A 17828-nucleotide genomic window follows, 5' to 3' on the forward strand; every position below is an offset into this window, starting at 1 on the left:
ATCAGTCATATCGGTAATTGTCAGGTAATTATCAAATTATTATTTCATTAAAATAAGAGGGAGAAAGTTGAGGAGACGTGTTAGCTTGTATCTGGACTTTAGTACTCAGATATCCCTCATTTTTGACAGTGCTAACAGAAGAAGGTCTTTGGGTAAGATTAGATTTTTGTGAAGATTTAGATGGTAGAATCTTATTTTTCTCAGGTTGTGATAATTAGCAAAATTTGATTTACATTTTCAAAAAAGAAATCTCAAATTGTATACTCTGTATCAGTTTAGTAGAGTATTGTTTTGAGTCGTGCGCCCACCTTTAAGATTACTAAGAGTTACAGGCGGAGTGGTATTGTTTCCCACAGTGCATTGAAAGCTTCACGGTTATTCAGTGTTCAGTTCACTATGGTCATGTTGGACATTAAAAGTGTTGGAAATGCACAGCAGAAGTAGTCTTCCTGCTCTTCCTTTACCCACATCATGAAAGTATATTTAATTAAGTGTATAACCTAAGAATGTCACCCTTTCCAGTGGTTGGGGGGTGTAATTACAGGTTTAAAGATATCAAATAGTTATGGAACATTTATTATATTTATATTGAGAAAAAATATATCATGATGATTATCATTATTGATATATCGCCCAGCCCTACCTGAACATTAGATTTTCTATCAATGCAAATCATGCTTCATTGGAGCGCTACCGCAGGTCCTTCATCCCATCTGCAATCAGACTGTTTAACACCAGCACTACAATGTTAATCATCTGTTCTCATCTTTCATTCCACTACATGGAAGTTACTATGTGACTTGGCACATTCACAAATAACTACTGTATCCATCTGAATCGCTCTGCTCTTCATACTGTGTATGTTTGTTTAAATAACCTGGTGCAATTTTATCCATGCAATAACTTACCTTATCTATTTATCAGATAGAAATGTACATAGTGTGTATACATTGGTAATAGTTGCCATATTTTATTTTATTTTATTTTATTTGATCTTATTCTATTTTACCTTTATCATTGCTATTATTATTATTGTTATTATATTTTTTAACTATGTTAGTACATTGTTGTATTCCCCTGTCCCGTGTTGTAAGCTGCTGTAACAAAAGAATTTCCCCCAATGGGGGACCAATAAAGTATATCTTATCTTATCTTCATTACACCTAAGGGACATTTCACAATCTAAAGTTTAGTTCAGCCCATGCAGGGTCTGCAAAGATACAGTACGTTCATACATTTCTGGTGTTGTTCTTTTCAATAGCCAGATTAAGTGAATCTGACGGTATCAAACTGTTATCTCAATGTCAGCTTGAGAAGTCTAAAGAGTCTAAAGAAGTCTATATTGTGGAATAAGTGTGAAACCGGATCCAGCATGAGGCTTGACCATAAAGACTACAACACCTATTGGTTTGTTGACTACCTTTTTGAAGCCTTGAGTTTGCCATTTTGTCCACCAACATGTTGCTCTTGCTAAGTGTCAAGAGCAAGGGATTGTCAAAAAGCTTCATAGTCTGTGCTCATTTCTAATTCATTGGTTGGTGAATAAGCTTACTTCGCCGTTGTGTTTCCAATTGAATGAGATTCTATTCATGATGGTAGCTGTAGCCAGAGGCATTTATTACTCAGGTTGTAAAGAGTGTGTGGAATGTAGCAAACTCACTGCTTGATGACCCAAAAGGGAGAGTGAGCAATGATGGAATGGTGTACTGGGTAACTTGAAGCAATCAATTTTCTTGTGGCAGAGAAAAGCCAACAATAATACAGACTCCCATACACAGGGCTTCATATAAACCAATGTATGATCAACACTGAACAGGCTATTACTCACTTAGTAAGTGCAGACAGTGGTTAAATTAGCTGTGTTGATGCTAATCAGATAGCATGACTTTGAGCTTTAATATAACATACTGGTAAATGACTTCATACCCTGTACAGTTATGAAGCTTTGAGGAACAAACTATAGGAAATCTAGACAAAAATAACTAGCAGGGAATACTTTCATCAAATCTTGAGGTTTAGCTACCTATACTTGAACTCAGGATGTACGTAAATCTGAAATCATATGACCATGACAACAACTTGTTTTGTCATTAAAACAATACAAGTTAATACAAAAGCGAATTGCTTAGATCAACAAATAGATGTTAGTGTGTAAAAATAATAATAAAAATAATATTAAGCTCAATAAGTTATGTCCACTGTAACCTTAAATCTCACAAAAGTACAGGACTAGCAATAAATCCCTGAAGGACTATTGCAGTACTGCAATAAACACATACTCCAGCAGATAAACACAAATGACCAGTAAGGCTGCTTTAAATTACTTATTGGAAGTCCCAGTAGATTAATTGCAGCAATTCAGCAGCAGATAAATTCTCCTTAATATCACCCAGACACTGTAGCTGACTTGTAAATACATTGAAAGCACTTGTAGAAGCTAAAACGTTAGCCTGAAAGCCATTAAAAACATGCTTGCCTTGCAGATATCTCATTCTTACAAAAAGACTAAGACAGTATTCAAGAACCTGAAATCCAGATGGACTGAAACAGTTATATTCTCATTAAGTGTCCTTGGGCAGAGCCAAATATTGCTCCAGTACGCATGGATATCAGTATGTAAGTGTGTTAGACGATAGATCTTGATAGGTATAGGAAGCTTTGCCATCAGTGTATAAATGTGTGTGTGTTTGTGTGTGTGAATGTGGTGAATATGACGTAGTTTAAAGGGCTTTGAGTGGTTGCGTGGGTGGAAGGCTAGACAGCATGAGTGCAGTCCATTTCACATGTGATGTGGGCCGCTATGCTGTAAAGATGGTAAATGATAAAAAGGAATTCATCCATTCACACAACATTCACTCACTGATGGTAGAGGCTGCTATGTCAAGGGACCGTATTAGCTAATCTCATTCACACACATTAACACACCTCTGAACAACAGAGGTAGAAATTTGGGGTTCAGTGTCTAACCTAAGGACACTTTGGTGATTGCGGAAGCTTGGATTGAACCGCCAACCTTCCGATTGAGACAGAAGTCAAAATATTTTGTGTCTATTAAATACTATTGTGTTTCGAAAGCTACTATTCCCCCGTAAAATGTTTCATGAAAAGGTCCCTCTCTGTGATAGCATCATGAATGGGTTTGCAGCAGCCACCTTGTGCTGTCCACACCCATATGATGTCAAACCAAGCTTTCCAACATCATGTGTGAGTGTGTTGTGTGTAGAATATTATGTTGCACGTTATAGTTCTTGATTAACGTAATGGCATCCTTTGATATACATACAAAACACAGATAGAGACTCAGTATTACTTACCATTGCAGTGTGAGAATGCCTGGTCATAATGGGAGCTTGATATCCATTTTCTGCTGTCAGAGTAAACCCTGGTGTTATGTTATAACCTATAACGGAAAAACACATTAAGTTATCATCCTTATCTTTGTCAATCATCATTTTCTTTTCTATTCATTTTGTCACTGTGGGTGGTCTTAACATTTTTCAGTGTACATCCACTGCCTCTATTCACTGTTAGATAAAGAAGTGCATTTTTATAACCTTCACTCTCTATGAAGAAAAGTTGTTTATGCTTCATTATCTGGTTTAGTTAAGAGTTTCATAAGCCCAAACAGAATGAAATAACTAATACTGTATATAAATCCATAATGTTTTGTTTTCTATGTGTAACTCTGACACGGTGAAGAGCTCATGACTCAAACATGAACTGCGCCTTTAAATAATATCATTTTTATAGCTAGTGATTGGGGCACATGTGATTGTTGTGAGAGCTTATTTTTTCTTCAACTACTGCATCTGCATGTCATAGTAAATGACATAATGAATTACTCTGTGGCTGTTTTAAGACTTCTATCTTCATTTTGCTGCCTCACTGACAGAGTGACACCTGTACGAGTCATGTTTATTAGATTTCATATCTTTAACCGTGCCTCCTGACACGCACACCAACATGAAGTAACAACTTCAAATACCAATGAGTCTCTCTAAAAGGCTATAACGTAACTGTTTTACTACTGACTTTAATATATCTGTTTCAAACTACTTGAGGGTTACTACTAAATTGCTAATGCTATGCTACTACTGCCATCCTTGCAACTTATGCAACTGTTGTAATTAAATGTATAGGTCCTCATAAAAGTTAATCAAATTAGTAGTATTACAAAGTATGTGTTGTATCCTTTATATCTCTAATTTTTAGTAATCCTGCTTTATATGTCAATGTGAAGCCATTTCAGTCCCAATAATGTACTTTTTTATTTCGTATGATACTGTTCTAGATGATCAGATGCTGCACCTGAGTATGATTTTATGGTAACACTTTACAATAAGGGTCCCTTAATCAGCATTAGTTAATGCATTATTAAGCATTAATTAACAGTTTAATAATAGTTTAATAATCGTTACAATGTATTACCTAACATTAACTAACACATTAGTTAGTGCATTAATAAGCAGTTAATTAATGTCCACTGCTCAGAGTTAATTAATACATTATTAAGCATTAATAAAAGTTACAAAACTTAATTAGTTCACCATTAGTGAATGCTTTCTGGACCCTTATTGTAAAGTGTAACACATGCATCACTTAAGTAACACATTATAAATGCTAAACTGCCTCATTAGCATCAGCATAAGCATAAGCATGTGCATCACTTTTAAGTGTCCTCTGGAAACACTTCTGTTGTGTTGCTGTCTATTTGCAGCTGTTTTTCTAATGTATTGTGTTGTGGTCTTTGCATCGCGTTTTCTAAATGCTGCGCATGTGTTGTCAAATTGATGAAGATGTTTTCTTAATTTTCTTGTGTTTTGTCTTTTTGCATGAGTTTTCTTAAGTTGCAGTGCTGTGAGCTCTCAGGGCCACCGTACTTCTCTGTGCCAGTTGAGATGTTATCTGTGATTATCTGTTTTATTCTAAATAAAATGTGTTAAATTCTTTATATGTGTTGCTTCAACTACATTTCAACTCATTTTGCTTCAGCGTATGTGTTACCTAAGGGATACATGTGTTACACTTTACAATAAGGGTCCACAAAGCATTCACTAATGCTTAATTATGGTTAAGTAATGCTTATGAGGCAGTTTAGCATTTATAATGTGTTACTTAAGTGATGCATGTGTTACACTTTACAATAAGGGTCCAGAAAGCATTCACTAATGGTTAACTAATTAAGTTTTGTAACTTTTATTAATGCTTAATAATGTATTTATTAACTCTGAGCAGTGGACATTAATTAACTGCTTATTAATGCATTAACTAATGTGTTAGTTAATGTTAGGTAATACATTATAACGATTATTAAACTATTATTAAACTGTTAATTAATGCATTAACTAACGCTAATTAAGGGACCCTTATTGTAAAGTGTTACCGATTTTATACATGTTTTGCTAGCTAGTATTTCTGTTGAATTTAAACTGCATCTTAATGCATAGCCTTAGAAATACAATGCACAGTGTTTGCTTTGTATGTAAATTTTGAAATGACATCAAGTTATAAGGCATAATGTTATTTTAGTGTTACACCATCAGTGAACTACAACTGTATAGTCCAAAATCCAGTCCAAATCCCAGTGTAACCAAGCGTACTAAAAGTGATACATGCTATCTACAACTGACATGTGCACTATCATCCTGTTGTGAGAGTGCATGCGTAACATGTGTAATAATTATCTGCAGGCATGGTTTCTGTAATACTATCATTGTCTAAGGCTAAATCAATTAGTGTTCATTATCACGGAAAACACACCCAGCCACTGTGTGGGAAGACGTGTGTGTGTGTGTAGCTCAAATGCAGCCCTGTTTTCAGATAATGATTGTGCGGACTTCTCTAATGCAATCATCTATCACCTTGTATTTTATCCTCTGGGGGAAGTGAGCGTTTTGTTTGTGCTGCTGACCTCCTCACATCCTGTGTGTTTAAATTGAGAACAATAACATTGTCCTTCATCCAAGCACATTATCAAAGAACAGATGACACTGCTCAGTTGACAACAGCTTCATGCAAATATCAGAGGCTCAAGTGTTGCAGTATCGTTCGTTACTGATAAACAGAACACAATCTGTGATTTCAGAACATGTTTTTGTTCCACCCTAGAAACAGAAATTCCCAACTTCTATATTCAGATAGAGTGTTATTAAATAAATGGGTGTGTCATCCACATTTAAAGTGGTAGGTACATTATTTATATATCTGCCTCAATGGATTTCCTAGTGCTCTCTCTGTTGTGTTATCAGTTGTGCCAGTAAGGTTAGTTTAGTAAGCAGGCAGTGTTCGAGTTCTGGTGTATGACTTCTTGCAGTACCTAATATTGATACCAGGGTGGCGCCTCAGGGCTCCTGCAAAACTAGAGCATGGAGAGATATTGAGCCATCCATCTATTCATAACCTATTCAACTACCTATCTCAGAAGCTTTTTTCCTTCTTTCCTTCAACATCAACTGCCTCCCTACTTCTCTCACACTCCTCATCTATCTTCTTTAGTACTTACAGTCCTTCCTTTCTTGATATTTTTTGCAGTATAAACTAATTAGATTGCACAGACACAGTCTGGGTCCCCACAGGAATGTAATATTACAGCAATTTTTCATGGGCAGTGGCTAGTCAGTAAAAAGAGTCTGCTCCATGTTTCTTTGCCTGTACAGTCACTCCTTATGAAAGAATTGTCTGAGAACAGATGAAAACCATGTTGCACTAACCTAAATCCAAATATTCTTTATGTTCTAATCTCAGTTTTGCAGGATTTTACAGACAGTGCCTTGCACAGGAAAAAACGTATTTATTGAACCTCAGACTTCATTATCTGATTAGATTAAACTTATTCTGATTAAATTAGTGACTAATATTTCTGTGTTTAAATTCCATTCATTATGAGTTAGCTTTTTGCATTATGTGCCATTTTTATTCTACAATAAAACACATGTACACCAAATACTTAGTTACACTACTCTGAATATAGAACATCTCCAAAACTGAACAGAAGCTGGCTTGAATTATCAATATACTATCTCTGAGACTTTAACCTTTTTTACTATTTGCATATTTGCTTGATGATAACTAAGTAAAGACTAAAACGTAGTGCTTGTTTTATTTGGCCTAAAACTGGATAAACTGACTCTCCTTATGTTTGTTGGACAACTTTGCAAAACTAGAACACCGTCTTTTTTCATGCACCTGATTCTTTTTCATATTTACCCATGTGTGGTTTGAATATAATCTCTTTATGTGAGTCAGTGAGAGAAGTGTTCCCTACATGCATGTAGAACCTGTCCTAATTAAAGTTCAGGGGAGGAAAAAGGTGGAGTAGTCTCTTGGAGCTTCATTTTAACGATGAACGATGCAACAAGTGAAGTCTGGAACACAAAACTAAGTTTTATTCAACTGCTGAAAATACTGTGTGTGTGTGTGTGTGTGTGTGTGTGTGTGTGTGTGTGTGTGTGTGTGTGTACTTGTTAGTGGCAGTGGGTATTATAACAGATAGGGGTGCAGTCAGGATAGCTTGTGATCTCTTTGTCAGCAGCCAATGGAAAAGTGAATGTTAGAGAAAGATGGAAAGAACAACAAGCAAGAGACGGCAGGGGGGCACTGGAGAAACTCAGCTTTATTGACCAAAGATAGAGAGAGGATACAGATATCAGAGAGGGAGAGAGAAAGAGAGAGAGAGAGAGAAGGAGAGAGAGAGAAGAGAAAGGGGTGAACAATAGAAAATGGCTCCTTTTTGTTTTAACAGTCCATACAACCTTGAGGGCAGGCAGACAAGAAAAAGAGAGACCCCTACAGAGTGAGAGTAGTACTGCAGGCTTGGCAGTGGGGCTGGTAAACTTATCAAGTCTGATGTTCTTGTACAGCTCCTTGCATTACATCAAAAACACACACACAAACCCAAACAGGCAAACTTGATTGGTCAGGCTGTAATCATTTGAGCCCAGTCTTCCACTTTCCCTCTTTTTTCATTTTAAGTTTTTTTTTTGTGAAGTTTTTGGTTTTTTTAGGATGTGATTGATCTTTTTTTTCCAAGTACATACAATAAGTGCTTTTTTTTTTTTTTTTGCTCTGTTGCACATTATATGTGTGTATTACATGTTGGGGAAACTAACTATAAATGTTTAAGAATACATGTCTTTGCATAGCCTCCACAATCTTTAAAACCAAACATTCATGCAATGAATAATCGTTTGCCAATGTAGGGCCTTAAACAGGACATCACAAGTAATTTGCCTCAGCCTTTACAAGCCTTGCAGTCTGTTTGCTGCACATAGATTTAATAAAGAATGTCTATGACAAACTGTTTGGAAGACTCATCTCTGTGTTTTTCCAATAAGATCTGTCGTGGTAAATTTGAAATCAGGATAAACATGCACGCAGTGTAAAAGTTAGTGTGTTTTATGATGTTTTCTTTACGTATAATATTGTTTTTTTCTTCCCGATGAGTTTCATAGGACAACATAGACTTTAAAGCTTTACCTAAATGAATGGAAACAGGTGGCCGCTTGCAAGGAATCATTATAAGAACTACTTTTGTTTGTGAAGATGGTCAGCAGTTATGTCAATGGAGTTAATTTGTAGTTCAATGGCTACCATGCAAATCCAATCCTATGTATGATCCTGCCTCTGAACAATATTTTAAGAGGCTCTGGTGCTTTCAAAGCCAATCATACTCGGTATGAGAATGGAAGCAGCTGCCTGGAGTTCTTTAAAGTTAGAGGTGAGAAGATGAGGGAAGGTTAATTCTGATGATATACACAGCAAAGCAGTGACGTTAGAGCATGAAAATATACGAAGGTGGCGTTTGTGCACTCATACAGTTGTGATATGGCATGGTTGGATATCAGAACAATGTCTATTACCCAGAATAATCAGAATTATCTCTAGATCTCTATATATGTGTTGAAAATAAAATCATCACTAAGTAGAATATAGAGCGTATTTACATTCTTTATCTACACAGGCCGCAGCCTGGTGGTGGCCAATCACACAGCCAGTGGTGGCTGACTGACTGACAGCAGCTTTGGCCAATCACACTCAAGCATGAATGTTTGAAGGCAGAACTATAGTTACAGTCCTGTACTGAGGAAACAGTATGACGGTGGGATTGTATGGCTGTGCACAGAGCCATGAGAGAAAAGAGCTGATTTACCCAGAGACCTTTTAACTTTGAGATTTTTTTTTTTTTCCAGTTTTAGATTCTTGTTATGTCTGTTATTAGAGCTAGTAAACAGTTAGCTTTATGGCCAGCAGACTAATGTTTATGAAAAAGAAGGCTCACAGAAGGTTTATGAGGCTCACAGGGTCAGTCGTGGTTAGTGATACCTGAAGAGCCTCTCTAACCTCTTTGTAAAGCTGCTTGCATCTCTTTCAGTCACATAGACGGGCATTTCCCCATAAGTGTGCAATAGCAAAGTGTAGCCACTAACTCTCCAGATGCTTGTTGAGCAGCACCACCTCCTCTCTTCCCCGTACCATAAAGAACCTTGAAATGAAGCAAAGCCTTTTCAGAGCCTCCATTATCATGCAGCAGAACAAGGATGATAACTGCCTTTTAGAGCTTTTCTAAAATGACCTACAGTGTAGTACACATGATGTTGTAATGACACCCAGGCCACATTATTTGTAGCACTCTTGTAAACGAGGGCCTGGTTTGTAACTACAGCGAGAGCTGGCAGTGTTTTCAGTCTCTTTGTGCAGAGCATAATGGATCTCTCGTGGTCTTCTGCCACGATGGAGAGAATTTAACAGACAAGGGAATCAACACAAATTGTAAATGTCTCTAAAAGCTCTTCTGAGAACTACTATAGAGTTGTAATTTAGAGATATGGTAGTGCTTGGTATTAGTCATTACTCACAACTTTGTGCCCAGGCGGTAAGTGGTAACCCATATTTGTTTTTATAGCAGGAAATACATGTTCCTTGGCAGCCGGAGTGTACTCATTAAGCTGCCGTTAGCTTCCTGTGCTCTATAACCTTTAGCAACACTGGAAAAGATGACAGTATAGATCACACTGTCAGCCAAAAGGTGTTCCAGTGCCTCTTATTGGCTGCTGAGTTAGAAAGTACCAGAATAGGAGGAAGTGACCTCAGCAGCAGATTAGCTGGAGTTAATGGACTGAGAGAGGGAAAGAAAGAGAGAAATGAAGAGAGAGGGAGAGAGAGTCCTGTTACTACTAACTACAGTGTCATGAACCTCGGGTTCCCATGGAAACTGGCATCCAAACAATTCAATGGTCTTTCAAGTTTCAAAAGAAAAGAAAAGAATGTTCAGATATTAACAGTAAACAAAATAAAAAGTAGAATAGATGCTTTAATCTCTATTTGTCTGTCTAAAAGAATGAAGAGGCACATAAAGTAACCAAGGCAACGAGTTCCCTCCTCTTCGTCTGGTGAGAGGGGGATGAGTTTTTTGAGTTCGTATGCTGGGTATATGCGGTTGTTTGTATGTGTCTGTGTATGTTTGGAGACAACATTGAAGAATCTGTCTTGCATTGCAGAGATTGTGGCCTTAGAGAGAGGAAGTGAGGAGTTATTGAAAGAGAAATCAAAAAAGAACAGAGACTTCGTCCATCTTTTTGAATGTTTTTATAAACTGGCTCATTAAAAGGAGATCTGGTTGATTGTCCTTAAAGCCAGATGGACTGTTTGGTCAGACAACATGGTGATGGGACTAATTGTCCTTGAAGTCTTTCTGACTGCTGAGAGTAGTTTTTTTTCTATCTATAAGTGTGTTTTTATATTCCTAATATGGCAGCAAGAAATTGCTTTATTCCTTAATTCCTGATTTATTTGGATTTATGAAATCTGTCATGTTGTCTGAGGAGACAGGAGCCCGGCATTAGACTCCAAGTGGACAAAGTGGGTAACAAAAAAAAGCAGAGATGGTGAGGGAATAACTTAATTGAGTAAAAGTCAAAGGTCAGACAAGAGCGTGTGTGCGTGCATGTGTGTGCCAGCCATTCAGAGTCCAGAGGAGGAGGAGGAAGGCAGGGCTTCTGTTAGTAACCATCCAGAGACAGAAGAGAGGAGAGGGGTGTGGTGGGTAATAATAAAAGGGTGGAAGAGGGAGAAGATTCAGTCACATGAGGATGCAGCACTGGCAGCGTTTCCTCTTGTCTGTACCTGTGACAGGGGTAAGGCCGGGTGGGGGAGCTGTATTGGCATCAGCGTTTGCAGGGGGTGACGAGGCGCTGTCAGGCTCGCGACCATCTGATGACAGTTCCGTGCTGGCAGCCTCAGATGTGGCCGGCCGCCCTGACACAAGATCTGCCGCTGTGCCATCGATGATTGATAGGTCAGTGACTGTTTTCTCTCTCAGGGATTTCTCATCATCTTCATCTATCAAGACCACCTCAGCTTTTACAGCACCGTCAAAACCGAGGAGTCGCCTGCTCTCGCTCGTGTCGTCAACGTCCTGGTAGCCGAGGAACACCATGGTGACTGGGTGCTCTGCTGTGGCTTCTGGTGGGGAGATTAGCTCGGTGCCTGGATGGCTAGAGGAGCCTGGCTGGGTCGTAATTGGTGCAGAAGGGGGCATCATGCCGAGCCGGGTCTCCCTCTGCAGGGTCACCTGGGCTGGTGGGCTTGAAGGGATGGAGGGTGGAGCACAGGAGGGTGGAGATAGATCATCAATATCTAGGGGGGAAACATAGGCCTGCGGAGCAGCCTGGGTCACAGTCACATGACCCCTGCTGCCGTCTCCACTGTGAACAACAGGCCTGGCAGCTCGCTGGATCAGCTGGTCAACCTGCGCAGAGCTCCACCCATTCTCCACAGTGGTTGTGGACACGCCCCCAGAGGAAGTGACCTCATAGACCACCTTTCTGCCATCATCGTAAACTTTTATGCCACGCGTCGCAGCATCAAGCGGGTTCACACGGTTGGCTGACAGGATGCGCTGCTCACCGGTCTGTGGGTCATGCTGCACGTTGATCTCCATGGCAAACATAGCTGTTAGGAGGGGAAAGGTGAGGGATGGATGAGAGGAGAGACAGGAAGAAGGGAGGAGATGAGTTGCAGAAGGAAAAGGGGTTCCAAGGATATGTGAAGGAGTGGTGGGGGTGAGCAGTGAGAGGAGGTGGGGGGAGTGTGAAGCATGAGGATAGGGACAAAGTGCTCTCAGAAATATGATCAATGAATTCAAACAGTAACAATTAGTAGAACACAAAACATTACCTTTATATTATGCTAGACTCCAACCACAGAAGCAGATGAGTAAACAGGTCAAAATACTAAGCTGTCCCTCACAGTGTCCCACAAGTGAGGAGAGGACAAGACTGCTGAAGATGAGAGATTTCTTCTCTGATGTATTACTTAGACTAGAGCTGGGCGATATTGAAAAGGATGCCATCACGATAACATTTTTCATATCAGTTGATATGGATAATTTTCATGATAAATATCAAATCATTCTTGCATATCATTTTAAAGGCAGATTTTTTTTCTCCTGAGTGAAAGTTAAAGGAACCAGATGGTTTGTTAGCTTGCATTTGGGATTTGTTAGTCTAGTATAGCCAAAATATCTTAACTACTGAAGTTTAGTGGCCTTTCTTGTTGAGCATGTTTTCACTCTGCTTTGAGCTGCTTTGAGGTTTTGTGTTTTCTTCAGTGTTGCTTCTTTCAGCTGTGTTTACATTCCACTCCAAACGTCTTTAAGCTTGCCTACCTCTTACCCTGCGACATGATTAGCTGTTCCATGCCGACTTCTTCTGCTTAAGGTTGAGTTGGAACTAGCGTTTAAGACACACCAGTGCAAGCTTCCTTTCCAGTGGTTGGGGGGTGTAATTACAGGTTTAAATAGATCAAAGTTTTATCGTACATTTGTTATATTTATATTGAGAAAGATAATACCACAATAATTATCGTTATCGCTTTATCGCCCAGCCCTAACTTTAACTATTAAATTACTATCTTAAGCTAGGTGTTATTAATGACTACTAATGAAAAGTGCTTCATTTTTTAAATAGTTAAAGTCACTTAAAGTCCTCAGTCTGTCAATCTCTATAAGGGATTTTTCGTGCTGTGAGAAAATATATTTTATTATTACATTTTTATTTGTAAAAAGTATTTTTTCCCAGTTATTTTTTTTAAGTCAAAAGCATAACTTAACACTGTCACACAAAAGCTTTTCCGCTGCAAAATCAGCACAATGAAACAACAGGGTAAGATTAGCAGCTTAACACGGGCTATTGACAGAAACCCTTTATAATGAAAACTTGAAGTTTAGCTTAAACTTACAGACTTAGAGACACTGTACTGCAAAGATCAAAGCTGTTATCAAATTTAACTTGACTCATCTTTAACCCATTTGTGTCAAAACTAGCTTCTAATGATAAGCCTAGAGCTCTAATATAGCTAAGTACTACTCCAGTAACACCACAGTATGCCTAGATCTATTGCTTTCTTTAGTTAGTGCCAGTGGATCTGCCAACTAATGGTTACTAAATTGAAGTAAATCCTAATCCTTACATTTATAAATGCTAATTGTAATGCTTTCTGTCTTTTTTGGTTTCACATCTGAGTTACAGACTTATAAAAAGTTCATACTAAAATGAACATGGAGACAACAAATTCTCTATGATAAATTCAGTTATTGGTCTGTTCCTTCTGTGGAGTTACTTTACCAAACATACTTAAGTGTAAGTTTAAGATTTAAGCGGCATAAGTTCATCTAAAACAGCTAAAGCTCACTGTTTGTGCAAAGGTGCGTATCTATGCCTGTCCACCCTCCATATGCATGTGAGTTCGTCCTGCTTATAATCCAACTTGGCTGCTGCCCAAAACCATCCATTCCTCCCGTCCTCCCTCCCTCCCTCTCTCTTTTCTCCCCTCCCTCACCCTCCTCTCCTCCCTGTGTCTTACCAGGTCTTGGTATGGCGTGCTCTCCAGAGGCAGGTTGGCCGGCCCGAGGCTGCGTGGCCAGGACAAGGCGGTCTGGATTTGGGTCCGTGCAGTCCGAGAGAGCGGTGGACATGCAGCCGGTGGCATCTAGTGAGCAGGAGCACAAGAGGGGAAGTGACACATGGTCAGAGGGACGTTAGAGGCCGTGAGGGAGACGCACACATACACACTCATTCACCAGGCTCATTCTGATACACACACATACACACAAAACCACACACTTCAGTAATGTGTAACCACACCCTGACACAAAAACACACACATACAGTCCAACCCCCAAACACAGAAAATAACCACACCCCTGAGTGACCTGCACACCTCTATTCCACACCCACATTCACGCACAGCATCTAACTTGCCTCAACCCCCTGTCTCTGTGTCCACGGCAACTCCAGCACCCCTGAGGTTCAGTGCTTATGCAGCAGAAGCGTGTGTGTTTGTGTGTGTATCTGTGTGTGTGTGTTATGGCATGAACAAAGCTTTGGGGGCTTACAGGGCTTGCTGGTGAATAGGGGGGGATAAAGGCAGCGACTGCAGGCTGCAGAGTCATGGCCTTGTGTGTGTGTGAGCCTCAATAGTCTCGCTGAGCCGGGTTCTGTGTGCATTTGTGTGGGTCTGAGTTTTAGGAGATGTGTGTGTTTGTGTGCAGGTGTATGTTTGTCTATGTGTGTGCTTGTTAGTGGGGATGAGTGTGTTTGGGGGTCATTAGCGTGCGCTGGCCTGCATCTCTCCTGCCTCAGCGAGACTATTATCACACACACGCACAAACACAAACACAGAAATAGAAGTGGAGGTACCCCACTGCTAGGACACAATGATAACTCAGGGGGGGACACCAACCAAGGGAGATCTGTTTGTTCACTTTCTGTGTGTGTCTCCATGTGTCTGTGTGTGTGTGTGTCTGTCTATATGTGTGTGTCATTGCTCGTACCTCCATCCTGGTTCATCAGACTCTGAAAGTGAGAAAAGAGAAAGTCCACATGAGCCAAATCAGTGATTTTGAAATGATTGAAGGATTTGCAAACAAGAAGCAGACCAGACCATTGTTATCAGTGTTAGCATGCCTAAGTCCTTTAGAGCCAGCCATTTATCAAAACTCTTCAAAAGCTGGTTCAAGATTTTAAAAATGCTCATTACCTTCTGCAGGTCTTCTATCGAGCGCTCAGTCTCTTTCAGACGTTCTCTGAGGACCTGCTCTTTGGCTGATATTTGGGACTCTTCACTCTCAAGTGTACCGATTTCAGACTCCAGCCTGCAAACACAGAAAATTGAGGAGATAAATTTCAACCATGATGTTGGAAAAGTTGGAAAGACCAAAGTGTTTTTGACCCTTTGCAGAAAGATAATACTCAGGAAAACTGAGCTTGGAGTTTATAAAAGGAACGACTCATACCAAGAAAAAAAAAAAAGACACTTGATAACAGATTTTAAAGAGGTGAGGCATGGATTCAGAGAGACTGAACCACATAGCTTGTCTGACAACCAACTCGGTTGAGGCAGATGGCTGTCTAACATGAGTCTGGTTCTGCTCGAGGTTTCTGCCTTTTAAAGGAAGTTTTTCCTCTCCACTGTAACTAGCTACATAGTGGGAGGTGCAATGCTCATGGTGGATTAAGATGCAATCAGACTGAGTCCTGTCTTAAGATGGGACTGGATCTTATCCTGTCTTGGTGTTGGGTCTCTGTTCATAATTTAACATAGAGTGGTCTAGACCTGCTATGTTAATAAGAGCATCCTGAGATAACTTTTGTTGTGATTTGGCGCTATACAAATAAAGATTGATTGATATTTCCTTTTGGTAAAAAGGCATACAGTTGTGCTCATAAGTTTACATACCCTGGCAGAATTTATGATTTCTTGGGTATAGTTTCTGTTGTCTTTATGAAATAAAATAGTAAAAACAGTTGTTTGATAAAAATTTTGCTTCACCCAACCACTATCCATGAGTGAAAAAAAAAGTTGTTCTCTTATCATTCATATTCTCTGAAAAATGGCCAAAAAAACACAAATTCTACCAGGGTATGTAAACTTATGAGCACAACTGTATACTTTGCATGTCCTCCACACAGACACAGATGCATTTACACTGCACTGGGAACACTGTGTAACTTCAGGTTAAAATGTGCCTCAGGATACCTGGTCCTGGTCTTCAGATGTCATCTGTGTCTCCAGGAAGCATTTATGTCCATCTTTTAATGTATATGAATCTGATCTGGATTAAATTCAGATCAGATTTATTTAATATAGGGTATTTAATATATGCATGAATTAGGCTGATTTTGCACCAGTATGAGACACAAGATAAGAGCCACCAAAGGTTAACCAAAATCATTTTAAAAGCTTCTACTGTCAGCTGCCCTTCGGCTCAAGGCTGGACGTTCCAGACTCCAGCTGCTATGGACATGCCAGGCTCCAGCGACTCCGGCTACTACTACTACTACTACTACTATTAATACTACTACTACTATCTGTCTCATCAATATCATTGCTCCCTCTCTCTCTTATTCTCCTCTATCCCTCTTTCCAACCCCAACTCAGTTGAAGCAGATGGTTGTCTAACATGAGTCCGGTCCTGCTCGAGGTTTCTGCCTGTTAAAGGGAAGTTTTTCCTCTCCGCTGTAACTAGGTAAATACTGCGAGGTGCAGTTGTGACTTAGCGCTATACAAATAAAGATTGATTGATGGTAATTGTTAAGAATGATCACATTTGAAAAGAAAAGTGGTAAAAAGGTTGAGCACATGGTGAAATTAAACTGACTTGTTTTGACAGCAGGAGGCAGATTTAAAACAACAATTTCAAGTTTCAAAAAATAAATATGTCAGCATTATCTCAAACATTTCCCAAACACATTCCCCACTGGCAAGACAGAGTTGTGCTGCTTCTGTCCTTGCTAATGAGAGAAACATATTAATGTCAAGACAAGCGTGACAAGCATGTGAATATTATAATAATACATCATGATGTAGTTTCAAAATTTCACTGCCATTCCCAAATTTTATACCTCAAGAAAGCTTATGTATGCACAGGGATGGATACACACACACACGCACACACACACACACACACACACACACACACACACACACACACACACACACACACCCTTGTAAACTCACATGGACATTTAAGATGTGGATGTTGCAACAATAGTAGGAAGCGGTCAGGGAGGAGGACTAGAGTTGCTTCCTCACTCACTGCCAGCACTCACAATACTTTCAGAATACACTCCACTGGGACTTGAGGAATTTGTGCGTCAGTGTGTGTGAGCACATGTGTGTACAAGAGATATTAGGATTCATAACAATGCCATAAACAGTCGGCCTTCCCACAGTATCCCAGAAATAATAGGGCTCACTAATCATATCAGCATCAGTAACCATGAAAAAGTCCAGAGTGTACTGTTCGCCTTTGGAGGGACATTTTATCTGGAACAGCTCACTGAAGCATAAGGTTGTTAGCGTAAACTGGCTCACTTCAAGTGTGAGTTTTAACATTTTCAAAATGTCAACATTACTCATGGGGGATATCGTTGGATATGTATACACGCTATCAAAACTCAAGCTTGCCTTTTTATCTTTTTGCCAGGAAACCTGGTGCTTTGGCGCTGATCACCACAGTTCAACTACACAAGTCCACACAGTCTGCTGTCATCACATCTCAGTCTGCCAATGTTTCTACTCAAGGTCATCTTCAGTCGCACAATGTTTGGATGCTATCCATCTACCTGAATTTTGTACCATGCACTTGAAAGATATTTTTCAGCTCTTGGAAATCTGATAGATTTCTAAGCCCCAAACCTTAGCAAAATGGTACATTGTTTTTACACAGTGTATACAACTTTCACTTTGTAAGGTTAACTCGGATCCAGATTTCATTTGCAGGGTGACTTGATCGCAGCAGAACCTTTTGCAGAAGGTGGGTCAGAGCT

At 39.5% G+C, this 17828-nt stretch overlaps 1 protein-coding gene across 1 annotated transcript in view; it reads right to left on the minus strand.

Moving 5' to 3' along the window:
* Positions 1–17828, minus strand: part of LOC117831581 — a 119971-nt gene that overhangs the window by 36163 nt on the left and 65980 nt on the right. The window contains exons 5-9 of the mRNA XM_034710329.1: positions 15037–15151; positions 14831–14852; positions 13861–13986; positions 11122–11949; positions 3315–3400 (exon numbers count right to left, since the gene is read on the minus strand). Coding sequence (XP_034566220.1) covers positions 3315–3400; positions 11122–11949; positions 13861–13986; positions 14831–14852; positions 15037–15151 — 1177 coding nt within the window. The remainder of the gene's footprint in view (positions 1–3314; positions 3401–11121; positions 11950–13860; positions 13987–14830; positions 14853–15036; positions 15152–17828) is intronic.

Source organism: Notolabrus celidotus, chromosome 19 (genome assembly GCF_009762535.1).
Source record: "Notolabrus celidotus isolate fNotCel1 chromosome 19, fNotCel1.pri, whole genome shotgun sequence".
Lineage (NCBI taxonomy): Eukaryota > Metazoa > Chordata > Actinopteri > Labriformes > Labridae > Notolabrus > Notolabrus celidotus.